The sequence below is a fragment of the Pelophylax lessonae genome (genome assembly GCF_965119305.1).
Source record: "Pelophylax lessonae genome assembly, chromosome: 5".
NCBI classification, from domain to species: domain Eukaryota; kingdom Metazoa; phylum Chordata; class Amphibia; order Anura; family Ranidae; genus Pelophylax; species Pelophylax lessonae.
The window spans coordinates 514669800-514696976 of record NC_138772.1 but is presented as its reverse complement, the minus strand read 5'-3'; the positions used below and the strand labels follow the sequence as shown (position 1 = coordinate 514696976).

Here is a 27177-nt window from a genome sequence, read left to right as displayed (position 1 = left end):
GCAATGGAAAACACAAAAATAATTAACAATGACCTTAGATTGTAAGCATCTGGAGGGTAGGGACTGATGTGAATGTGCAATGTATATGTAAAGCGCTGCGTAAATTGACAGCGCTATATAAGTACCGGAAATAATAATAATAATTTAATAAAACAATATTAAAAGGTCTTACAGAAAATAAAACGCAAAATACCGGGACCGCGAAAAATGAACCGCGATATAACGGGGGTTTACTGTAATATGTTTCTTAAATTTAAAAAAAAGAGACTTTACAATAACTTTAACTCTGCTCCCCCTAAGAATGTGTGCATTCACCTCCATTATTATTAACCATCACCTTTCATGACAATCAAAAAAAAAAATATTGCGGCAGATCTGAATAAATAAAAAAAATAAAAAAATAATAATCGTAATAATAACAAAAAAAGGAAGTAGAAAAGAAAATTATGTACTTATATAAATATAAAATCAGCGAGGCTTTACCATTTTCAAGTAATCTTCAACGTTAAACTACAGTATATGGATAATTTTATTCTTTTATTACTATGCAGTGTGTTTCACATTAGATAAGTTGCTACAGTGGGTTAAACTGCTAAGCAGTTTGAGATTGCAATCACTGAATATAGTTTAGGGCTAAAAGTAAGAATAATTAACAGATGTCAAACACATCAAGTACAGCCAGAGACCTTCTAAAATGTTAAATTCTGCTGCCACCTAGTGTTTACATTCTAAACAACCAAGAAAAAAAAGTGCCTTCCGGGGCAACCTTGACATCTTTCATATACATGTTAAAATTACCATTTTTTGCTAAAAAAATTACTTAGATTCCACAAAGATTATATATTTTCTGAAAGCAATAAAATGGTCATTGCTGAAATGTTTTACGTTGCATGATATCTGCGCAGCTGTTTATCAAATGCAAATTATCATGAAAAATACACTTAAAGCGGAGTTCCACCCTGGGAAAGCTTTTTTTAATAAAAATACCCCTGGGACAGTCAGGGCTAGTACAATCCACAATGGATAGCCTCTGATCTGTCCCGGGTTGCACTTACCTGCAAGAAGAAATACTTACCTTGAAAATGTCTTGTCCAGCGCTGCCATCTCAGGTGTGGGCAGCTTGAAGCCAGCGCGATCCTCTTCTGCGTCTTCCGTCTTCTTCGGTCCCACGATGCACTGCGCCGGCCCCGCCGTCACTTCCGGTCCCGCAGCGTCATCCCTGCACAGCTTCTGGGCATGCCCAGAAGCTGTTTAGCAAGGTATGACGGCGCCTGCACCGGAACTGACGTCGGGGCCAGTGCAGGCGCATTGATTCCTGGGAGCGATGACATTCAGCTCCCAGGAATTATTGCAAGCCAGGAAGTGACGAATCGCCGTGGCCGCCGAGGGGAGGAAGAGGAAGTAAGGTAAGTATATTATCTTCTAAACCAGGTAAGTAAAAAAAAAAAATGCGATTATCCGTTTGTTTTTCAGGTGACCCCCGGGCATGAAGATGGAGGTAAGTTTAATTTTAGGGTGGAATTCCACTTTAAATTCCTTTTAGTGCACACAAAAATAATACCAGATTTTTGGTATAATATAAAAGATGATGTTGCGCCAAGTAAAAGGATGCCAAACGCGTCGAGATTAAAAATTGCGCATGCCTCTAAAAATAGTGAAAAACTAGAGGTGCACCGAATGGAAATTTTGGAGGTCACAGCGACCTGGAGGTCACAGCGATGTGTTCAGTCACAGCGGGAGTCGGGCCAGGGGAGGAGCGGCGGCGATCGCCGCTGCTCTTCCCCGATCGTCGGGGAATCAAGTGTGGAGATCCGCCCGCTTGTGTAAACAAAGCAGGCGGATCTCCTAAGTGACAGATTGCAGGGTTCAGCATAGCTGAACATGCGATCTGTCCCTGTGTCACATAGTCCCCTCCCCCCACACATGTCAGTAAGCACCAGGCATACATTAACCCCTCCCTCTCCAATAAAATTAACCCCTTCCCTGCCAGTGTCATTTTTACTGTAACAGTGCACATTTATAGCACTGATTACTGCAGTAATGTCACTGGTAACCCCAAAAGTGTCAAAAATGTCAGTCAAGGGTCCGATCTGTCCGCCGCAATCCCGCAAAAAAAAAATTGCAGATCGCCGCCATTACTCGTTAAAAAAAAAAAAAAAAAAAAAAAAAAAACACACACCAAAAATGACAGAAATCTTTCCCTTAGTTAGTAAACGCAATAACTTTTGCGCAAACCAATCAAAATACACTTACTGCGATTTTTTTTACCAAAAATATGTAGCAGAAAACAAATTGGCCAAAAATGTTAAAAAAAATTTTGATTTTTACATTTTTTTGGGGGGGAATTTCATATAAAAAAAAAAAAAACGTGAAAAATATTGTTATTTTTTTTCAAAATTTACACTCTTTTTTTGTTTATAGCGCAAAAAGTAAAAAAAAATCGCACAGGTGATCAAATACCACCAAAAGAAAGCTCTGTTTGTGCGGAAAAAAAAGGACGTAAATTTCGTTTGGGTACGGCGTTGCATGACCGCGCAATTGTCAGTTAAATTCGCACAGTGCCGAATCGCAAAAAGGGGCCTGGACGTAAGACAGCAAAATCCTCCGGTGGTAAAGTGGTTAAAGGGGCTGGGTTTGTTTGCTCGTTTTGGTTTCTTCCTAAAGAATGGCTGTAAATATCAATCAGTGCTTTTAAAAATATTTAAAATTATTAAAAATAGATAAATAAAAAATTCCCCCAACTCTAGTGGAATGTCTAGTCTGCCATCATGTGCTTTGGCTTGACGTTTCTCAGAAAGAAGCCTCTACTAGACTTCTATTTCAGAGTGTGAAAAGCCCAATAAAAGGCATTTATTTCACTGAGCCGCAGCAGGTGAAATCTTAACTGTTAAGATCTTAACATCTTCTCCCTCTGGCTGCAGAAGGAAAAAAATATTACCATCCCTAAATGATTTATTGAACTTGTGGATGTAGCCCGGGGTACGAGGCTGTGTGGAAAAAAAACCTCTACAATGTGGAACAAGAGTGACAGGTAGACAGAGTGTGCCTCTAGACTTTGATCAACGAGGCTCTGCGCAAAACACACGTGTCCTATCTCGACCATCGCTCGTGAGGGTTGCAGCATACTCAAAATTTTTTTTGCGTGAAAAAATTACCTTCAGACGCGAAGATATGAAATAAATGTTAATGCCTTTAAAGTTAGACTGTCACCAGTAATAGATTTACAAGCTCTTTTCAGTCATTGTATCCTCCAACAGGCTATAGTAGATGACAGGTAGTTTTTGATATATTTATCATATCTGTCTGTCTGACTGTCTTAGATGCTTATCCCTTTAAAACGACGATTCGGAAACCGCGGCCTGTGAACAGGGGTCCCCCTTATCTATACTTCTTTGCCATGTCAAAATAATTCTCCCCAGCAGGAACTTCAAAAACCCCATTAATGAACCAATACATGGTCACAGCTGATTTTTTAGGTATAGGAATGGTCTCTCATGGGCACACAGGCTGTGACTATGCTTTTTATTCATAAAGATGACTTTAAGTGCCGGTTCACACTAGGTCGCTCCCACTTAGGGGGCGACCTGTGAAGTCGCGTGCATCGCGACTTCGGCGCGACTTGCACGGACTTCATAAAATTAATGTCAATGCAAGTCGCCTCCAGGTCGTCCCGAAGTAGTACAGGACCCTTTTTCTAAGTCGGAGCGGCTTAAGTCGCTCCTATTATAACAGGTCCTGTACTACTCAATGACCGTGACGGTGCGCGACTTGCCAGGCTGACCAAGTCGCCTGACAAGTCATATTAGTGTGAACCGGCACTTAGCCCCTTGGTGATTGTCAGATTTTGCATCATCTTCTGCTTTCACACAATCACCCGAAACCGGATTGAGAACATTATCAAGTGTCTCTTCCACACCGCTACTGACTCAATGGCTTTACTGCCAGCAGTCAAATAAGAGGATTTCAATGCTGCACAGCAATTCTGTAATATCTGGAGAATCAGATTACAAACTCTAGCTTAGTCAAGACCTGACCATCTCCCATCCTCTGTCATTCCACACAACTACTTAGAGCTGAACCCCCGGGCAGAAATATTATACAATTTATTAAAACTTCAATTCTTACCTTTGTGCATCATGCTTACATTTTCAAAAAAAAAAAAAAAAAAATGGAGGCCTTTGTGATTAAGACCTGAAAAGGAGAAAATGCATCTGAAGCATTCTCTACAGGTTGAGAACGGGGGCTGAAGTCATCTTTTACTCACTTTCACGCAACGGAGTTGGTGTCTGTGTGCAGACAGCCGCCATTTTGTTGAAGTCTACGACAGCCAGAAAAGTTGATCCTGTCTGTCTTGCACCAGTCTATTCACATTCTGATCCAACTGATACAGGTTGGAGGGGAATTCAAGCAAGACCATGATTATTGTTTTGATGAGGTAAGCACCAATAGAGTAATTCCAAAGTGAATGTTTAGTGATCAGGTACCAGTCCCCTCTATTTCTTTTTAGTATGACCGGAGAAGTGTGACAGCCTGTGACTGGCAGAAATCCGCCCACACCATGTTATTGTCAAAAGTAAGAAGGATCTGATTTCGAATATACAGTAAAACCTTGGATTGCGAGCATAATTCGTTCCGGAAGCATGCTTGTAATCCAAAGCACTCTTATATCAAAGCAAATTTCCCCATAAGAAATCATGGAAACTCAGATGATTCGTTCCACAACCATTTATTCACAAATCCTTCAATTTATAGTCCATATAAAAAGATTATGGACACAGCGATAGGTTGTGTTACCATACAATGTCCATCCACAAATAGCCGCTTCCACAAGGGGATTGGAAGCAAAATCCAGCAGGAGCTACAGGGTAGCAATATGGTTCCATTTAATGAAGGTACAACATTTAGCAACTCACATGGTTGATGAATAAAACAGGCACATCTAAGTATGCAGGCATCCGGGGTAAAGCTGTTCACATAGACTATCTTCTGCACCGCCGGCTGCCAGTCTGTAATCCTGCCCGGGAAGACCACCCTGCAGTAAAGCGATCTGAAAGCGAGGGGCAGCATGGAAAGGATGACGTAGATGATGGTGCGGAGGATAGTCCTATGTGGACAGCTTTACCCCTGATGCCTACATCCTTAGATGTGCCTGTTCCAATCATCAGCTGTGACTTGAGGCTACTTGTATATCAAGACATCGCTTGTATATCAAGTCAAAATTTATTTGAATATTTTGCTTGTCTTGCAAAGCGCTCTTAAACCAAGTTAATCTCAAACCAAGGTTTTACTGTATATTTTTAGGACAAGTTTATTAATATTATTTATTTTTCTGTTTTTTTTTTTGCACATGTTGCCAGCAGCAGAGGACCAGAAACTAGTGATCGACCAATTACCGGCAAAGCCGATATATCGAGGGCTGATATGCACTTTCCCCAATATATAGGAATCGGCCCCGGAGGTTACCGATATTTCGGAAAGTGCTGTACCGGAGTGATGCCTGCAGCTAGAGGCATCACCCCGGGACCGGCGTTCATAGCCGACGGTCGGCTGTCTTGTAATGACAACCGACGCGGCTGAGAAGCCGCTCAGCTGTCATTACAAGGAGCAGGAGGGGATGTCCCCCCCCATCCCGCCGCCTTCCGCGGCTCGTCCGGGTCTCCCGTCCCACCGGGAGACCCGGGCAACCAGCCTGCATGGCCACCGAAGACCCGATCAAAGCCGCATTCGGGTCTCCATTCAAAAACCCAGAAGTGATGTCATGACATCACTTCCGGGTACTGGTGCCAGAATTAAAAAAATGACAGCATTCAAAACAGCCAAACTTGGAGTTTTGAAGGCTTTTAAGTGCAGAGGAGGGGTTTGGGGGGTCTTTTGGACCCCCAGATCCATCGACAAGATTACCTGTGAAGTAAAAAAAGAAAACATTTTTAAATGTATGAAAATATCGGCCCATATCAACCGATACCGATACGCGATGACCAAAATATTGGTATCAGCAATGAAAAAAAGATAATCGGTCCACAACTACCAGAAACTCCTCCTGCTTATGTTTCCCTTCAGACAGGCTGGGGAAGAGGTAGGTCATGTGACAGCTATATATTGATTAGGATAAAGGTACTTACATCATCCACATACAGAAGGAGAAGGGACAATGAAAATTGAACATTGTGTATTTAATATCACTTTAATATCATGCATTTTAAAAGTACAGACATCCTTTATTGTTGATTGCACAGGAAATGTCACATTTTTTGAGATGCTTGCAAAGAGTCCAATATGTCTAAAGGGAGTGTGAAGGTGTAATGTTTCCTACTAGAGTACCAAACCAGATTATATGATTATATTAAAGTTGGAGCCATTTTGCATCCATTCTGGAATATTCCGCCAAGCTCACTGGAACTGGCTCTCATTTCTTCATGTACATTAGATATTTTATGGCTGGTTTAGCAGACTGATTTTAAAGGGATTGTAAAAGCAGGTTTTTTTTTTTTTTTTTTCTTATCTTAATGCATTAAGATAAAAAAAAAAAACCTGTGTGCAGCAGCCCCCCTAATACTTACCTGAGCCCCAGCAATGTTGCAAGAGTGTCTAAGCTGCCAGGGACTTCTCATTGGCTGAGACAGCAGTGAGGCGCGATTTGCTCCCTCTGCAGTCATTTAAAAATCATTTAGCCAATCAGGAGAGAGAGAGGGGATGGGGCCGGGCCACGGCTCTGTGTCTGAATGGACAGAGGGAGCTGTAAATCAGCTCAGGTGCCCCCATAGCAAGCTGCTTGCAGTGGGGGCACTCAACAGGAGGGAGGAGCCAGGATCACAGAAGAGGGAGCCGAGAAGAGGAGGATTCGGGTTGCTCCGTGCAAAACCAACTGCACAGAGCAGGTAAGCATAACATGTTTGTTGTTATAAAAAAAAAAAAAAGAGACTTTACAATCACTTTAATAAAAGGATACAAACAAATGGGGTTTATTTACTAAAGCTGGAGAGTGCAAAATCAGGCTCACTTCTGCATAGAAACCAATTTGCTTCCAGGGTTTATTGCCAAAGCTTAATTGGAACAAGCTGAGGTTAGAAGCTGATTGACTACCATGCACAATTGCACCAGATTGAGTGCACCAGCTTTAGTAAATCGACCTCAGAGTGTGCATTCTTGTGTGTGATCAGTGCAATTTGCAATCAATGTAACGTCCAGTTTATACTCACAGCGGTCGGGTCCTTCTGATGAAGTGCAGCTGCAGTGACTTGTTTGAAACCTCCAGGATAACTGGATAGAAAAAAGAATGTTATAAATGTGTCCCCTGCAAGCATTCCATTTCTAGGCAGGAATGGATCACATTTACATAAATAACATACTTTCTTTATGGCTGGATATTTTTGCAATTGCATGTTTTATTATATGTTTTCACATTGCTAAAGCACGAGTAGTTAAAGTGTTACTAAACCCAGGACTCTGCAGTCACTATATCTGGTCTCATACAGTACACAGAACATAGAAATGCAATTGTTTTAGTAAATATAAACTGCTAAATAAGAGAAGGATCCGCGCTCAGGATAAGAATCTTAATCAAGAATTTCAAAGATTGGCTGCAGCCTACCTCTTAACTGTTCACAAATGTGTTCAGTAGAGATAAAGGGGTGGCAAGGAGGTAAGTGGCGCTGGCAAAAATAGGTATAAAGGGACAGAAGAAAATATGTGCCTATGTGTCCACAGTGTAAGAACATATTCACAGATATGTGTACAAATAATAGGTAAACATCAGGTGAAATATGATGGTAAATACATCAGAAAATTGACATAAATAAATAATCAACTGAATTAATATTCAAATAAGTGACTGGTATCAACAAAAGATACACTTGTGGAAATAAAGTGCATATAGATAAGGGGACTAAGATAAAGTGTATTTTTTTGGAATTTTCCACCTCTTCTGCCACATATGCGATTTGGAATCGCATTTTATTTCACCATTAACTGTCATTTTCATTAAACACAGTTATTTTTCCTTGGGTACTGATTAGTATACATTTGTACCTGCAACTTCTTTGTGGGGCTTGCCCTGTATGGAGTATACGCACATATAGTCACTGTAGCACTTTACATTTGCACCTTTCTTTGGCTTATCAATTATTTTTTATATACTGAATTATTTATATCACTGTGGCACTTAGGCTCCATGTACACGGGACGTTGTTAAAAGTCCCTTTGAATGCTGGAATTTTTAGGACGTTTGAAACGTCCGTTCGGTCGCGTTTGTACCCGCGTTTAGCAGCGTTTGCGGGCGTTTGCGTTTAGAAGCGTTCCTAGAGGTCAAAAAAATTATTCCCCTTTAAAATGGAAAAACGCGAACGCTAAACGCGGGTCATCGCGTTCAGACGCGTTCGGACGCGTTTGTGCGCTTGAAACGCCGGGAAACACACGTTCGAACGCAAATAATTGCGTTCTAAAAACAGTCCCTGAACGTAACTGCCTGCAAATGACTGTAAACGACCTGGTGTACATGGACAGATAAGATAACATGGAGGTGGGTTCAGGGGCTTCTGAAAAAAACGCCCAACTGCTCCTAAACGGCCATTTACAGCGTCCCGTGTACATGGAGCCTTAGTCACCTTATCTATATGCACTTTATTTCAACAAGTGTTTCTTTTGTTGGTACCAGTCACTTAGTGTGAACCGGCACTTAACCATCATATTTCACCTGATGTTTACCTATTATTTGTACACATATCTGTGAATAAGTTCTTACACTGTGGACACATAGGCACATATTTTCTTCTGTCCCTTTAAACCTAAGCGCCACTTACCTCCTTGCCACCCCTTCATAAACTGCTAAATACCGTTTCTCATCAGCAGTATATGATAGTCTTGTGACTTCTATCAGTTTCTGGTTATATCTTGTAGGAGGAGTTTTTATCCTCCTCTGACTGTCCTATGAGGCTGCATGACCCTTGATCCTCTGTCTGGACAGTGCTGATTGGCCCTCAGCTTATCACCGGCACCCTCCCAAGAAAAAAAAAAAAACTCTAGCAATACACATCAAACTGAGCATGTGCAGAGTGCCCTCAAGGCTCTGTCCTATGAGGAGATGGATTGGGGAAAGTGGAAGTGGAGGATAAAAAAAAAAAAAACAGGATCACACAGCCTTTTACAGAATGCAGAGGATTAACCCCTTAGGTTCCACAGTGAGTATAACAAGCATGCTTTACTGCATATACAGGCTGATTTCACTGTTGTAGGTTTAGTAACCGTTTAGGTAGCCTCTTGAAAAAGCTACAGTTGTACCCTGATCTCTTTTGTTTGCCCGCTGAAAAAGGCATCTGCTTCTTAAGTTGGCCATACACAGTTAGATTTTTTTTGTTCAGCCTGCGGGCCAAAAAACAATCGAACAGATTCCTCCATTCATGCAATACAGCAAAGATGAATGATTTGTCATTGTAGCTGTTGTATTCTAAGGATGGCCATACACAAGTCATTTTTTTTCATTCAACCAGCGAGCTGAATAAAATAAAAAGGACTTAAATTCCCCCATCCACACACACCATGTGGATGGGGGAATCCCTCCTACGTAGTTATGGCATTCTGGCAGCAGAGAGGCTTCCCCCACCGTCAGAATACACTGATCAGCACCACCGGCTATAGCTGGCGGTCCTGATTGAGAGAAAAATTTCCAACAGGCTGGTTGTACACAAGTCAATCAAAAGATCAACTTGTGTACAACCAGCCTGCCCATACATGGACTGAAATTCAACCGGTCCCTGCTGAACCCCCTGAATTTAGATCAATGTATGGCCGGCTTTACGGCTGAAGGTGGCAGCTGTCAGAATACCCAAACAACGTCTGCATCCAATTGGGTTACAATTTTCCATTCAGCTCCTTTCATTTTTCAGTCGAGGGTTGTTGTGCGTAAAGGTGGCATCAAGGTTGCCCATTTGACAAACTTTGGTCAAGCAGTCAAAATTTGTATAGTGTACGATCAGCTTTTCTGATTTGTGACCAACTATCAACAGAAACAGCCAATCACAAAACAACGAGGAGAGGATTGTCTTTTACTGTTGTCTAAGGATTGGCAAGGCTGGATTTTGGACAGCCAACCAAATGTCTGGTCCTGTGTGACAGGTACCCTTTAATTACTACATCCTATCCCATAATAATTCTACAACTGAAACTTTAATATACTGTTGTAGGTGGTCTTGGAAAGGCATGTTGATTGAAATGGTGACACGTACCCTGTGTGTGAGGAGTAAACTTTCTGTTCCCACTTGTTTCCAGAGAAGGCGATATGCCGGGTGTTCTTCACTACCACATGGTCTCCGCAGTCACCTGCACAAAACACAAATCACAAAAACTGTTACAATAAATAGAAGGCCAATGAGAATATATATTTTTTTTTTTTCAGAAAGTTTTGACTTTAAAAACTTTATTGGTCAAACTCTGGATGCTTTGCTCCCCCCTCCCCTTTCCCTCCAGTAGCCTCCTTGAGACCCCCTCTGGCAGGGTTTACTGCTCCTATTTTGTAATAGTTACATTTTCCAGACATCTTCTGAGCAATCACATAACTCCCGGGGTCCTCTTCCTCCTTAGTCTTAAGCAAGGTATGCATGCAGTTTAACCAACGGCTTGATTGGAAAAAAAACAGGATTCTGGGGATTCTCGGAGGGGGAACTCCCGCAGAGCTAATGTACTGTGACAGCAGAGACCCCCTCCCCATGAGAATACACAGATCAGTGTCGCAGCCATTGAAGAAGCACTGATTTAATGCTGGTTTTCCAGTGAGACCATTGAAGAAGCACTGATTTAATGCTGGTTTTCCAGTGAGACCATTGAAGAAGCACTGATCGAATGCTGGTTTTCCAGTGAAACCATTGAAGAAGCACTGATCGAATGCTGGTTTTCCAGTGAAACCATTGAAGAAGCACTGATCGAATGCTGGTTTTCCAGTGAAACCATTGAAGAAGCACTGATCGAATGCTGGTTTTCCAGTGAAACCATTGAAGAAGCACTGAACGAATGCTGGTTTTCCAGTGAAACCATTGAAGAAGCACTGAACGAATGCTGGTTTTCCAGTGAGACCATTGAAGAAGCACTGATCAAATGCTGGTTTTCCAGTGAGACCATTGAAGAAGCACTGATCGAATGCTGGTTTTCCAGTAGGACCATTCAACAGAAGCCTTTTGTTGAACAGAGAGGAGAACACACATCAAAATCCATCCGATTCCTGTTGAACTGACCAAATTTCTGTGCGCATATACCCTTCTTTATTCCTGCGGTGGGTGGTCTTTGGTGATGCACAGAATGGCGTTGATGTAATGAAGTCACGCTCTGCATCAATACACTGAGCATAGCGTGCCATGATCAGGAGTGACCTGTGATACCGCACACTCAGGGCCCATTCACACTTCACCATTTGGAATTAAAATGGCAATCGCAGCACAACTTGTGGTGGACATTTAGGTGCCATTATCCTTCAATAATACCCCAAACATGATGCCATTCTGACGCGATTGTAGTGCGACAGGATCCTACGGCAAACCGTCAGCCATCTGCCTTTCTCCCTCTCCAGCGGGTGATCGCAAGTGACCGGCGGACATCGGAGCCGCCGGTCAGTAGCGCGGGGATGTCGGGAAACGAGCGGGGGCGGGAGCACCCCCTAGAGGCTCATGAGCAAGTGACATACCGGTACGTCACTTTGCCCAGGAGGGGCTGACCGCCGCCGTATATAGTCGTGTGGCGGTCGGCAAGTGGTTAATGGCATCCCAGTCTTAGTCCGTAGGGTATATCCAATATTGAGTTGCCCCACCCTTTGCAGCTATAACAGCTTCAACTCATCTGGAAAGGCTGTCTGCAAGGTTTAGGATTGTGTCTATGGGAATGTTTGACCATTCTTCCAAAAGCAAAAAAACATTTGTGAGGTCAGGCGCTGATGTTGGACAAAAAGGCCTGGCTCACAGTCTCCGCTCTAATTCATCCCAAAGGTGTTCTATCGTGTTGAGATCAGGACTCTGTGCAGGCCAGTCAAGTTCCTCCACACCAAACTCGCTCATCCATGTCTTTATGGACCTTGCTTTGGGGTGCAGGAACTTGACTAACCTGCATTGGTCAAGTAAAAAGAATGGAAAGGTAAGCAGCCACTTAACCAACTAGGATACCAGCTGTAAAGGATCAATTAAAAATAAGAAGCGGCACTTAATCCTAATAGTGCAACCATGAATATGTATGTATGTATGTATGCATCTGACCTGCCCCTGGGAAGACGTCACTAATGAAGAAACGCATTGGGGTTGGCTGTTACTGAAGACATCACACTTAGGGCTCTTTCACACGGTCCGCCTCCGTAGGCGGATCCATGCTGCTCAGCGGGGATCGATCCGCGATCCCCGCTGAGCCGGCGGATGACAGCTCTGTCTCCGCTTGCAGTGCGGAGAGGGAGGTGTCAAAGCCCCCGCTGCTCTCTATGGGGGATCGGATGAGAGCGGACCGCCTGTCTGCTCTCATCCGATCCGATCCCCAGGACGGATGGAAAATAGGGTTTCCATCCGTCCAGATTTCACGGACAGGATCAGATGCGGATGGCAGCGGGTGTCAGCGGAGACACCTCCGCGGACATCCGCTGCTCCATAGGGCTGAATGGGGCATCCGATCAGATCCACCTAAAAAACTGACAGGTGGATCTGATCGGACCGCCCGTGTGAAAGAACCCTTACTTAGTCGTTACTCATGGCATTCCTTTCTCATGAGCTGACAGTCTACTAGTTTTTACCTCCTTTGTGCCTGTTCACAACTTATTGAAGGTACTTCTTATATATTTTAAATAAAAGGACTTAAATGTTAGCAGGCTTCACTAGGCTTGATCATTCTTTTTTATTCCCCATCCATTTGGAGCTGCTGCTGAGCAGCCACCGCCTATCTCGGATGCCGGGTTAGCAATCCTATCGGGTTTGGTCCAATGGCGGGTATACCAGGTTCGGCTGAAGCTTTTGTGATTAATGCTAATCGTTTGATTATCCATTTGTCTTGCATGTTGAAATAAATTCATCAATGGTAAAGCACGAGGGGCTTGCGCCCTCCTGTGTTTTTTTTTTTTTTTCTTACACACGGCTCATGTATTTAGACAATATTTGATTATTCAGAGTTCAGCTTTAAACCCCTTTGGCAGTGAGCAGAGTACAAGAACTAGAAAGCATAAAACATGACGAACGGCGATTTGTATTACCCCGAGACAAGCTGAACAGATCTGCCTGATAGCGATCTCCATTCTTATCATACCAGTAACAAGACCGGGGAGGACTCCGAGTTTAACCCTCCGCCGTACAAATTGGCCAATATTCTGATCCCACCACCCAACGCAGTCCTGTGTACCTGCAAAACTCCCAGGCGCAGACCACATAGGGCGAGAGATGTGTATCTATGGAAGATGAGCACCTACTAAATACCTATTATGTTCCTGGAGTGAGAACACACATCACTTGCTGCAGGGAAAATAGAAATGGTTTAAAAGGGAACCTGTCCTGGGAGCAACATACAGGCTGTTACTGCTGAATGTTTCTTTAAAAGTGCTGTCTGCAGGATTGTCACTTTAACCCTCTGGCCTTATTATACAGACAATATGCAAATAGGGATTCTGATTTTACCTGCATTCTCCTTATCTGTACACTTGCTCTGTGACTATTGAAGCCAGAAACAGTCAGGCAAGGAGCATCTTCAGAAAAAAAGGCCAGTAATGTAACAACTCAAGCCTAAACCTTTTTGGTTTTATACAGAGTGAGAAAAGCGGTGTCAGTTTTTTATTGCCATTTGTGTCTCAGTTGAGGAGCTTTACCCTTTATAATGGTGTCACAATAGGAAGTGATAAGATATTGCTCTAAAGGAGACAACCACTCCTCCTCAATGCTTGTCCTGGTGTCACCAGGGCAGGAAGTCAGAGGAAATCTTTTCATGAAGGCACATACTTAAAACTTGACAAACTATCAGGGGTCAGACTGAAATTGGTTAATCCTCATCTACAGATAACTTTTTGGCATTTATTAACCACTTGCCGACTGCCTAATGACGATTTACGTCGGCAGTCAGCCCCTCACAGGCAAAGTGACGTAGTACTACGTCGCTAGCCTGTGAGGCTCTAGGGAGCAAGCGTGCGCCGCTGGAAACGCGTTCCCGCTCGCTCACTGACCCCCCCCCCCCCGCCCGAGTGACCGGCAGACCCGATGTCCGCCGGTCACTCGCGATCGCCGGTTACACCGGGAGAAAGGAAGGCGGCTAATGTAAACAAAGCCGCCTGTCTTTCTCCCATGTAACAGCAGAGATCACACGGTCCTGCTATGTAGGACCGTAGATCTCTGCTGTTACACACACACCCACATCCATTACATTTGGGTACAGCGTCGCACGACCGCGCAATTGTCCGTTAAAGTCACGCAGTGCCGAATCGCAAAATAGGCCCTAGTCAGGAAGGGGGTAAAATCTTCCGGGGCTTAAGTGGTTAAAGTCATTCATGTCTAATCAATAAAACAATGCAAAGAGTAAAGCCCTTAAACTGGCCTTACAGGTAAAGATTTCTCTATCCACATTACCAGTACAGTTTGATGAATCCCCCCTGCTGGGTTATTGTATTCTGACAGCCAGCACCACCAGCTGTCAGAATACCTTAACAGTGCCTGCCTCTGATTGGTTGCAGGTGGTGTTAGGCCGAAACATTTTCTGACTGGTTCTATCCACAAAAAAGTTGATTAAGGGCTCTTTCACACGGGCGATCCGATCAGATCCGCCTGTCAGTTTTTTAGGCGGATCTGATCGGATCCTCCATGCAGCTCTATGGGGCAGCGGATGTTAGCGGAGACACCTCCGCTGACACCCGCTGCCATCCACATCCGATCCGGTCCGTGAAATCCGGACGGATGGAAACCCTATTTTTCCATCCGTCCAGGGATCGGATCGGATGAGAGCGGACAGGTGGTCCGCTCTCATCCGATCCCCCATAGAGAGCAGCGGGGGCTGTGACACCTCCCTCTCCGCACTGCAAGCGGAGACGGAGCTGTCATCCGCCGGCTCAGCGGGGATCGGCGGATCGATCCCCGCTGAGCAGCACGGATCCGCCTACGGAGGCGGACCGTGTGAAAGAGCCCTACAGAGGTTGTAAACCCCTTTTGTTTACATTTACCTATAGGTGCTATAAATATCTCCTAAACTTGCACCGTCTAGGAGATATTTACAGTGCATGCAGCCGATGACATAATCGGCGCATGCGCTCTGAAGGAACGGCCACCCGTGCCGTTCCTTCAGATCCCAGTGCCGTGAATGGCGGCTCCTGCGTGCATGCGCAGGAGTGATGTAATCGCCCCCCCCCCCAGCCAATCAGATGGCCGGAGGAAGAGATCCAGGAAGCAGGACCGCCGGACATGTCGGCCGTCCTGTCGGCACTGAGGGGGGCTTCGTTTTTAGGTAAGTACTTCATAATGAGCTAGTATGCGATGCAGGGGATGCCAGAAATCTGACTTGTATCTTAGTGCAGACGTCTAGGAAAATCAGTGAGCCAATCACACAAGCAGGAAATGATGTTTCTGGGGTGTGGTCAGTATACATTCTGTATACAGAACAGCTCCAGGTAGCCATATTGCATTTTCAGAAAATTAAAACCACTGAAGATTGAAAAGGAAAGGTCATTTTCAAAAACATTCAATTACTAATGACTTGTGTCGCAATTGTATACGCTATATTGTTTTTTTATTTGCTATTTTTTTCCCCCACGAAAGTGGAGTTACCCTTTAAGGCTCCATTCATATCTGGTGTCTTGGGATCTCGGGCAGAATAGTTGGGATTCTGACTGCGATCTCAAATCAGACTGCAAATGCAAAATCCAGGCTCGGGTGCCATTCATTTCTAATGGCACCTAAAACGTGGTGTGGTTTTGCCGTGCTGAAATGTTCTACAATTGCGGCAAACTGCAACACGCAAAGCTCGTCACCCAAAAGAATCTTGTGCTCCTTTTTAGGTGACAAGCTGTGCGCGTTGCGGTTTGTTTATGCTTTATCGCGCAATAATTACGGCAAAATCGCACCAAAAACCTCATTGCAAAACACAGGTTTGGGTGCTACTCAGTTTCAATGACACCTAAATAGTTTTAGGTGCCATTAAAAGTGAGTAGCACCCAAATCTGTGTTTTGCGGTGCAATTTGAGATTGTGGGCTGATTCCAAAATGCCAAATTTGAATGCAGCCTAAAAGTGTACGATCACGGTTTCACAAATAATGAAAAGATGAACTAACATTGTAGTACACTTTCCTTAGAACCCGGTTCTGGCTGTTCTTTCCTCCGGGGCTGATGAGCTGTCACTACCCACACAGCTGGTGCAGTCATCTGTGGATTTGAAAGCCCCAGGACAGATCAGAGTGATTCTGATTGGTTAATGTGGTCATGTGCCATCACATGACCAACGAGAATTGCTCTGATCTTTCCTGAAAGCCCCATGGAAGGAAGGGGGAATAAGAATGAGGCTTTCAAATCCCAGGGCCGCTGCACTGGCTGCGTAAACTTATCACTCACGATGGTTGGTGCAGCAGGGACTGGGGGGGGGGGGGGGTCAGAAAGGTGTAGGGCATGGGTGTCCAACCTGCAGCCCCCCAGCTGTTGTGGAACTACAAGTCCCATCATGCCTTTGCGAGCCAAGTCCCTTCATGCCTTTGCCTTTGGGAGCCAAGTTCCATCATGCCTCTGCCTTTGGGAGTCGTGCTTGCAACTGTGAGCCTTGCATTGCCTCATGGGACTTTCCTTGCAATGCCTCATGGTTCCTGTAGTTTTGCAAATGCTTGAGGGCTGCATGTTGGACACACATGGTGTAGGGCAGGCGTCTTCAAACTTTGGCCCTCCAGTTGTTCAGGAACTACAATTCCCATCATGCCTAGCCATGTCTGTGAATGTCGGAGTTTTACAATGCCTCATGGGATGTGTAGTTCTGCAACAGCTGGAGGGCCGTAGTTTGGAGACCCCTTGTGTAGGGTGTTCGTTCACTTTTTCTTTTTTGTGAAAAGGTAAGCTTACATTTTAAGGCGCAGTGCCCTTAGTACCCAATCAAAATTCATTTAATGATGATCTGACATTAGTAAAGTCAATGCTTATCAGATGCATCAATCACATCAGCACTTGTACTGCCCATGCAAGTGACAGGTTTTAGGCAAATTTCAACCATGATATAATTGCAGAACACTTTAATAGATCAAGGAAAATTTAAGGTTTGCTCCTTGCACTATTAAAGCAAAATTCCAGACAAACATTTGTTTAAAATCTGCTTTGAAAAAAGTTATGGACAATAAAAGCTTGGAAAAAAAAACACCAAGTGTGGATTACCTCATAACTTGTGTCTTCAAAACCATATATGTTCTTAGCAATGTGGTGTGCCTTGTAGGATAAAAGGATATAATGTGGAACGTACTACAGATCCAAGTAGTGATTCAACAAGACATGTATACCCAGGAACCAGTATGCAAAGGTACAGGGAACCCTTGCGTCAAGAACCTGGATTCTTGCAGATTCCAGGCTTCACCCATCATGGTTGGCATACCCCCCAAAGCCACAGACTTGGACCTGTGTAGCACTCCCTGGCTAACTCATTTGTTGCACCATGTGCCAAGGTGAACGTCTAATGAAGGATGTAGCGGAGTTCCGGCCACTAAATCTTTTTTTCAATGAAAATACCCCCGGGACAGTCAGGGCTAGTACATTCCACAATGGATAGCCTCTGTACTGTCCCAGGTCGCACTTACCTTTTAGAAGAAATACTTACCTTGAAAATTTCTTCTCCAGCGCTGCCATCTCAGGTGTGGACAGCTGAAGCCAGCGCGTCCTCTTCTGCATCCTCTTCCGTGTCCTCTTCTCCCAGAATGCGCCTGCACCAGTCCCTCTCGTCACTTCCGGTGCCAGCGCGTCATCCCTGCACAGCTTCTGGGCATGCCCAGAAGCTGTTTAGCAGGGAATGAGGCGCCGCACCGGAAGTGGCGAGCGGGGCCGGTGCCGGCGCATTGATTCCTGGGAGTGATGACGTTCAGCTCCCAGGAATCAATGCAAAGAGGAACTGACGTCGGGGCCGGTGCAGGTGCATTGATTCCTGGGAGCGATGACGTTCAGCTCCCAGGAGTCAATGCAAAGAGGAAGTGACGGCGCGGGCTGCGGCCGCAGAGGGAGGAAGTGGAAGAAAGGGGAGTATATTTTTCTTCAATAACAAGGTAAGTAAACAAAAAAAAAAAAAAATCTTAACCATCCATTTCTTTTTCAGGTGACCAATAGCGGATGGCCCAAAATCGATTATGTCGATTTTGTGGCTGGAACTCCGCTTTAAGTTCCTGAAGTAGATATTACAGGTAGGCCTAGCTGCTGTTGGGTCCAGGTAGGGTTCAGAGAGAACTGATCTGGAACCTGCTAGTGAGTCATAAGGCAATAGGCAGTCATATCTTGATAAAAGTGTAAGTTGAGAGAAGAAAACTGGTGAAAACCAGAAGTTTTTCCCCAACAGGAGAAGGGGTCCATCACTTAAACCCTTACATATACCCAGTGAAATGACTGGCCTCAGGTAATACACGGAGATGAAACAAATCCTACATAAGTCTGGCCATATATTGTACAATTTTCTTATTCAATTTCCTTTAGATTTACCTTCAACTATGTAGTGCAAGGGCCTGCCTGATTCCATACAAATAAAAAGTGTTTAGGTTTGACCTCAAATTATATGGTTTTGGTAAATCTAAAGGAAAGTTGTACAAGAACATTGTATAATGTATGGGCAGCCTAAGTTGTACCTGTATAACTGCAGTCTTCTCTTCAACTGTTCAAAGTGCTGCATTTTAAAGCTCGTCTAAGAGTTCATAAAAAAGGGGGTGGAGAGTTGAAGTTACACTCTGCAGAACTCAGTGAGGCGAGCTCTGAGAGCTGATTGGAGGGAAGGGACAGTCCCCCCTTCACACAGCACACAGAGCTGAGGCTGTCAATCATCTGGAGATTCCACCTGTCACCTTTTTTTCTCTTGGTGTCAGGAAAACTTGTCAGAAGTGACTCCAAGAAAGGACGCTGCGGCTTCATGCACATTGGGCTTAAAAAAAATTGCCAGTTCCCTTGGCAGAAAAAAAAAACCGCTCATATAGAGTGTTATTGTACGCAGTTTGGGAGAGTTTAGAATTTTTTCTGCCAGAAAGCTCTAATCAGAAAACGCAAACCAGAAGGGTTTTTTTTTTTTTTTCCTGCCTCAAAATATGCCTGTATTTCTCCTAATGTGCATGGACACAAAGGATAACATTGAGCTGCTTCTACAGGCAAAACCCCAAACTCCTGTAGAAGCAGCGATTTTTAAGCCAGTGTGCATGGACCCTAAGTGCTCTGAATTGAGACAAGAACACACTATAGAGCACATGTGTAAAACACAAGACCCGTGGGCCAAATCCACCCCTCAAGTCCATCTCATGTGGCCCTTGCACCTCTCCTGCTGTACCCCCCTTATGCAGCTGTGATGAGGTTCATCTCTGCCCTCTTGTCTCAGCAGTCAGCAGCAGAGAGGACAGAACTCCTCCTACAGATCCTGTGCCTCTCTGTGCAGCCACAGCACCCCTTGGTCTCCGTCTCCCCTGGTCTCAGCATTCAGCAGACTTCAGTCCTCTTCTGGTCCTCCTCCAAACCCTGCACTTTCTGCTTCCCAGATTTCACTCAACTTCTTCCCAGCAGCAGCACAAGGTAAGGGGGGTGCACTGTGCTGTAAGGGAGGGTTGGGACTCTTGACTTCTGATGGTGGGGGGCTCTTGATATCTGATGTAGGGTGAAGTGCTCTGAACATCTAGTCTTACAAACACAACCGGACCTTTGAAGGCATCCATAATATGGATGTGGCCCACAGAGCAATTGAGTTTGACACCCCTGCTATAGAGGGATATGCTTTATTCATATTTCATGTCTGAGGTGTACAACTACTTTAAAGGACACTAGCAAAAAACTGGAGCCTCATGGAGTGAGTGAGGTTTTATGACTACACTGGGGGTGGGAGGGGGGTATCCTCCCAGGAAAGGTTTTGCCAGTGTCCAATCACCTGAAGGAAAAAACAACCAAAATATTGGTATCGGCGTTAAAAAAAAAAATCGATATCGGTCGATCAATAGTATGGTCTACAAGATGAAAATCAAGTTAAAACATTCATCATCAGCCATGAGTTGGAGGACACCAAGTACCGCATAGAAACCCACTCTGCCGTAGGAGTTGCTTATATATACTATAGATAGATGTTTAAACTTAATTTTCATCTTGTAGACCACATGTGTCAAACACAAGGCCCGTGGGCCGAATCTGGCCCTCCAGGCCATTTCATATGGCCGTTTCACCTCTCTTGCAGCTGCTGCACCTCCCTCATCTCTGCCCCAACCTTCAATCAGCAGATGACAGCAAAGAGGACAGAATTCGTCTGCCAGATACTGTGCAGCCACAGAGAGGCCCGTCTCTGCCACCCCCCCCCCCCCCATCTCAGCAGCTGGCAGCAGAGAGGACAAAACTCCTCCTACAGATCCTGCACTTCTCTGTGCAGCTGTAGCACCCCCCGTCTCTGCCTCCCCTGGTCCAAGCATTCAGCAGACTCCAGCCCTCCTCTGGTCCACCTCCAAACTCTGCAGTTTCTGCTTCCCAGCTCCACCCCCAGCAGCAGCATATGGTAAGGGGGATGCACTGTGATATAAGGGAAGGTGGGGGACTCTTGACTTCTGATGGTGGTGGGCTACAGAAAGAACTGGCCCTCTAAGGGTGACCATAATGCTGATGTGGCCCGCAATGAAATGGAGTTTGACACCCCAGTTGTAGACCATACCTACACGAGCTGCAAAACTTTCACCGAGGAAGGAGCCAAGTTATTCCGAAACACGTCGGATATGTTCATGCAACTCTTCCTATAGATATCAGACAGTTTTTCTATGCAAAATTCATGGTGTGGTAATATGTACCTCATGTGTACTATATATTTCATAACCATATATTTTTCTATTTTTTTGTAAACCTACCTGGATAATAACATTTCAAATTTTAAACGAAAACACTGTATACTCTCTTATACCTTTAAAGTACTATTATAGAGGGGGGATTTTGTTTTGCCATATATCCTAGGAATTTGGCTATATAAGGCAGATATTCGAACCTCAACTTTTTTCTAATCGCCTAAAGGAAGTGGCGAGTAATCCATGGTCTAAGAATCAGCGGTTTTCGATCATTGCGTTCTCGGTCTTAGAGGCGGCGGGGGCCAGCTGCAGCTGGAAATCGGTGCTGCAGTCGGGAATCGGTGCTGCAGCCGGGAATCGGTGCTGCAGCTGGAAATTGGTGCTGCAGCCGGGAATCGGCACTGCAGCCGGGAATCGGCGCTGCAGCCGGGAAATCGGCGCTGCAGCCGGGAAATCGGCGCTGCAGCCGGGAAATCGGCGCTGCAGCCGGGAAATCGGCGCTGCAGCCGGGAAATCGGCGCTGCAGCCGGGAAATCGGCGCTGCAGCCATCTATGCGAGTATAATATTTTTTTAAAAGCCATACTTCTATTTTAACTGAATGTTTCCTTTGCAGAAATGGTGGAGGGGAAGGAGACAACCATTTTTGGGCCACCAGCCTGCATGCTAAAAATAGTAAATGTAGCACTTATAATTTTGGCACTTTTCCACTGCAAGTACCGGCTCGGCTCTACTCGGCCCGGTTTGCTTTTCCACTGCTGGTACCGCATGGTACGGTGTCGGAACGGTTCGGTACGGTACGGTATAGGTTTGCTTTTCCACTAAAGTAGTACTAAAGTTAAGTGGGTGGGATAACAACGGGGTGAGTGGGATTCTCTGACCAATCAGTGGCTAGTAGTGACTGCATGCAAAGGATTGTGGGATATGGTACCAGTTTGGTACCTGTTGGAACCACAATCGAGTAGGTACTGTTTTTTGAGAGCCATACCGTACCGTTCGGTTCCATGCAGTGGAAAAGCAAACCTATACCGTACCGTACCGAACCGTTCCGACCCTATACCATGCGGTACCGGCAGTGGAAAAGCACAAAAGCGCGCCGTTCCATGCAGTGGAAAAGCGCCATTTGAGTGTCAGAGGTAAATAACCCTTCTGTGATGATCCACAAAAATGCAATTTTAGGATCCATTGACAGACTGGAAGGACAGAGAGCATTGTCTGAAAAATAGATGACCAATACCTAAAAAGTTTAGGACACAAAAACTTTTAAATCAAAGTACCAGTAATGCCCACACCTAGGACAGTTAGAGGATATTTTCCACCCACATGAACACAATTTGTGTGGGATATGATGGGTCCAGTAAATGATAAACAATTGTGTAAGTTTTTGAGTTAGAAATTGAGAAACTATGGAAATAGTTTCCAGGCCTCAGTCCACTGCTCAACACCAATGTGTCACAGTGTAGATATTTGCCAGTACACCACGGATCTTCAGGTTGAAGAAGGGATCATGCATGACTTGGAAAGGTTACACTTTTGTTTGTGATGTGATCATACTTAAAAAAAAAAAAAAAAAGTTTCTTCAAATATCGACACTGTGTCATGCACGATCCAGTATCCAGCTGGTAGTCGCTGCAGCACCCAATATCCTAGAGCTGCACGATTCTGGATGAAATTAGACTTTTTTGCTTAGAATAAAGATCACGATTCTCCACGTAACATCATCTTTCACATAGTACAAAAAAATTGGGCAAACTTTACTGTTTTGTTTTTTTAAATTCAATAAAGTGTATTTTTTCCCCAAGAAACTGTTTGAAAGACCACTGCACAAATACATAAAAGATTGCAACGATCGCCATTTTTTTCTCTATGGTCTCTGCTAAAAAAAACAAACAAAAAAAAAAAAAAAAAAAACATTCATTATATTAATTATATTAATATATATATATATATATATATATATATATATATATATATAATGTTTGGGGGGTTCTAAGTAATTTTCTAGCAAAAATACTGATTTTAACTTGTAAGCAACAAATGTCAGAAAAAGGCTTAGGCCCCTTTCCACACAGGGGAGCCCGTCGGCGGAGTCCATTTTTCTCAGTGGGGGATCGATTTCGCTGATCCCCCCGCTGAGCAGGCGGATGGCAGACGTCTCTGCGCTGTGTGCAGAGACAGAGCTGTCAGGTCCCTGCTGTTCTCTATGGGGGAATCGGATGAGAACGGACCGTCTGTCTGTTCTCATCCGATCCCATTCGATCCGCTGGACGGATGGAAAATAGGGTTTCCATCCGTCCGGATTTGACGGACCGGATCGGATGTCAGCAGACATCTGATGCCCCACAGAGATGCATGGGGCATCCGTTCAGATCTGCCAAAAAAAACTGACAGGCGGATCTGAACAGTCCGCAAGTGTGAAAGGGGCCTTAGTCTTTAAGAGATTAAACTGTCCTCCTTTAGCTCAAAGGAATGAACTTCCATCTGTAAAGAACAAAATGATACATTGTAAAACATCTGGTTTATAGTTATCTCGCAGCCTTAATGTTGATAAACATTTGAGGCTCTTTTTTTTTTTTTTGACAGCTGTGAGTGAGCAGAGAACAGGTCTGTATGAATCAAGAAAATGTTGTTTTAAGATCGTGAGGGGGGTTATTCGAGATCGCAATTTTTTAACAATTATTAGTGCACTTCTACTAGAGCCTTTTCCAGTAGCGTGTATGATGGGAATATTGATGGTCAGGCTCGGAGACTAGTAGCTATAGCAGAAGAGAGGCTCACACCAACTAGCAGGATAGGTATACAAGTAGGTCATCCTGGCAGATAACATGGGCTCACCAGAGCACCTGATGGTGGAGATGGGTTTTGATACATGTTAGTACCAGGTCATGGCCCCAGGAACACCCCTCCTGGAGGTAAGTAAGCCGGGGCACAGTAGCAGATATAACAGGTAGGGATCAAGCAGAAGCATAGCCCAGGAACAAGCCAAAGGTTGGTAGTGAGTGTTCGCGAAGATACAGTCAACAGCAGGAGTGACAAGAGCGAGATACTGGCCGGAGAGAGCACAATAATCTGGCAAACAGGAAGTGCAAAGGCATGGCTTAAATAGGAAGTTCATGGGAGTTTATGGTTCACCAAAAACAAGGTTCAAGGTAAGACTGTCTAAGGAATTATCCAGGGAGCTGTCCAGCATTTTAAGTGGCTCAGCAAGAGGACGTACTGGAAGAAACAGCAGAGGTCACAGGTTCAGACCTGGGTTCTGACACAATGTCTTCTAGATTTTTGTCTCCAACTCTTGCCACAACACAGTTGAATCTTAGAACAGGATGTTATTGGTAGAGTAAAGATCACCTGTCAATCCCTTTTTTGGCAGGTTTGCAGAGGCCACCATGGTTAAAATGCATAATGAATAACACATTAAATGGGGCAGTACAAGATTGTATCTACAAGGCATGTCAGAGTTGCAAGTACTGGAAAAAAAGAGTGTTTAGACAAGTGATTTTGCTCCAACAAGGATTGTAAAGGTAGAACGTTATTATGATATAAAGGTTGAAAGATATGTAATTTTTATTAGATGTTTTTCCGCATACAAATACACTTTAATTCAACCCCAATGATTCTCCCTTGAAGGATTCATTCAACCTTGAACAAAAAATTGCAGAGTTGCAGATGGTGTACAGTAAGGGCAACTCAGACAGAGATCTGCGGCGGTGACCCTGACCCCAGGAATACGGAGTCACGCTACACCTCAAGCACCGCACTTCATAAGTTTCAGCAGCTGCCACTCAAATATTCAGCACTGACAGCTACACCGCAGAGGTCAGCCAGTCTTTCAGAATACAAGTCCAAACTCTTTCTACCAATCCTTCAAACTCCAAGACCCGAAGCATCAAACACATACATAGTGTGAGCATTTCCACACTTCTACATAGAAACGCAACACAGAATTGTACGTCAATGATTCACCTGCGCAATCCATCAGCAGCAAAAATGTCAGTTGTTTATAGACGCTGTAACAAGTACCCTACCGCCCAGGCCTTGCGGTTAGTCATCGCCTTATATAGGCGACCACAAATTAAAGCCGACATTAGCTTGGAGATTTTTAAAATAACTGCATGTTGTATCCTCTTATCGCGGTTGTCATCGGAAGCGATGTCTACAAACGATGTAGTGATGATTAATGCTGGTCTTTTGGTAATCTGTCATATATACTATGATGGAAGGGGGGGCCACCAGTCTAAAGTGTGACCCCCTGCTGCAAGTTTGAATAGAAAATAAAACTTTAAGGGCCATTTTGCTTATTACGATGCATTAAAGTGTGTTATGTTGCGTGTTAAACGCTGTTGCGTTAAGACAACCCATTGAAATGAATGCACTACCCACACATTAAGACGTCCCGATAAGTCAGGGGTGGGGAACCTACTGTCCGAGGGCCGTATGCGGCCCGCAAAGTTATCTGGTCTGGCCCCCCATGCAGCTGAGTCTGTGTCTCAGCTGATCTGTCAGAATGGAGCCGATGCTTTCTGTATAGTTCCGGCTCCGTTCTGACAGCCTGAGTGAGTCACAGGCGGAGTGATATCAAATGCATTCCACTTGTGACCAATACAGGAAACATCGCCTCTTCCTCCAGCGCGACGCCGCTGCACGCTACACTTCTCCTAGCCAGTATTTCCCGCCAGCAGCACACACACAGCAGTACCAGCCAGAGCCAGCTGTACCCACCAGCAGTACCAGCCAGCTGTACCTACCAGCAGTACCAGCCAGCTGTACCCACCAGCAGTACCTACCGGCAGTACCAGCCAGCTGTACCCACCAGCAGTACCAGCCAGCAGTACCCATCAGCAGTACCAACCAGCAGTACCCATCAGCAGTACCAACCAGCAGTACCCATCAGCAGTTCTTTTCAAAACTTACCACCACAAAGAGTCGACTGCGCTCCAGACTGACCGACGCAAACCTGGAAAACCAGTTGCACGTAGCAACATCATCAATACCGGCACATCTCACACCTCACCAAACAGAAGCAGTTGCAGCCATCACATTAGGGGTGAGTTAATTAAATGTTTGACCAAATATAACAGGCACATTTTAAAGTCGATAATTTTGTACGGCCCCCGAAGGATTTTATAAATACCCAAATGGCCCTTGGCAGAAAAAAGTTTCCCCACGACTGCGATAAGTGGACCCTATGGTGCATTGCGGTGCACTGCAAAGTATGTGTTGCTTTAGTGTGTTGGATGCCATTCACAATGAATGGCACTCTAGTGAACGTAATGCGTATTGCCACGTGCTGTGCCAACGCACACATTAGTACAACAAAGATATACATCAGCCCCAAAGGAAACCTGCAATGAGTACGTATGGTTGCTGGCTCTTATTCTGGGAATGTCAATTCCTTGCCTGGCAGATCTACATTACAGCGAATCTACACTCTGTTTACAGAAAACTATATTCCAAGTAACAAACTGAAAAAAACTTTACCCACACTCGACTGGTCTGTTACCACATAGATTGCTGAGGGCCGGTGCTCATAGCTGGAGATCCCAGTCTTAGTCTATAGGGTTCAATATTGAGTTGGCCCACTCTTTGCAGCTATAACAACTTCAACTCTTCTGGGAAGGCTGTCCACAAGGTTTAGGAGTGTGTCTACCCACGGCGTGCTGACGTCACCCACGTGACCCAAAAGGACGGGCGGACATACTAGCCGGCCGGCTTGTTTTGCTTTTAGCGCATTAACTCTGCTCAAATGTAAGGGTCTCGCTTAATTTTAATAAAAGGTTATATACGGTTTTACACTATGGAGCCCCCATTGTTTCGCTTTCCATGATGGCTGCTTCATTCATCCGTGGATATTGAGTTTGGGATAAGTGCTGTCACAGTGGTGACACATACGGCCTGCTCCTCTCCTGTTGCGGACACCCCTCCAGGTTATTCTTGGCCCATTGAAGTCCTGCTGTCTCTGGATATCCATTTGCCTTTGTTTTTTTTTCAGGCCTCATTACACGTGCTTTCTGGTAAGCAGACTTGCATGTGGTGGTGGATCCAAGCACTTGCAGTGGAGGAATCTTTCAGCACCCCATTTAATATCAGTATTATTTAATTTCACTGTGTCACATCATCTTATTTGGGACTTTTGGATTATCACTATTGACACTATCATTCATTTATTTGCACAAACTTTGTTATTCAACTGGCAATGATAGGCAGCACTGACTTGCATTCATTGATAGGCCCAGAATGGCC

At 44.6% G+C, this 27177-nt stretch overlaps 1 protein-coding gene across 1 annotated transcript in view; it reads right to left on the bottom strand.

Annotated features, from left to right (window-relative positions):
- MRPL13 (mitochondrial ribosomal protein L13) overlaps nucleotides 1-27177 on the bottom strand; it is a 121877-nt gene that overhangs the window by 74691 nt on the left and 20009 nt on the right. The window contains exons 3-4 of the mRNA XM_082257932.1: nucleotides 10221-10314; nucleotides 7200-7260 (exon numbers count right to left, since the gene is read on the bottom strand). Of these exons, the coding sequence (XP_082114058.1) occupies nucleotides 7200-7260; nucleotides 10221-10314 (155 nt within the window). The remainder of the gene's footprint in view (nucleotides 1-7199; nucleotides 7261-10220; nucleotides 10315-27177) is intronic.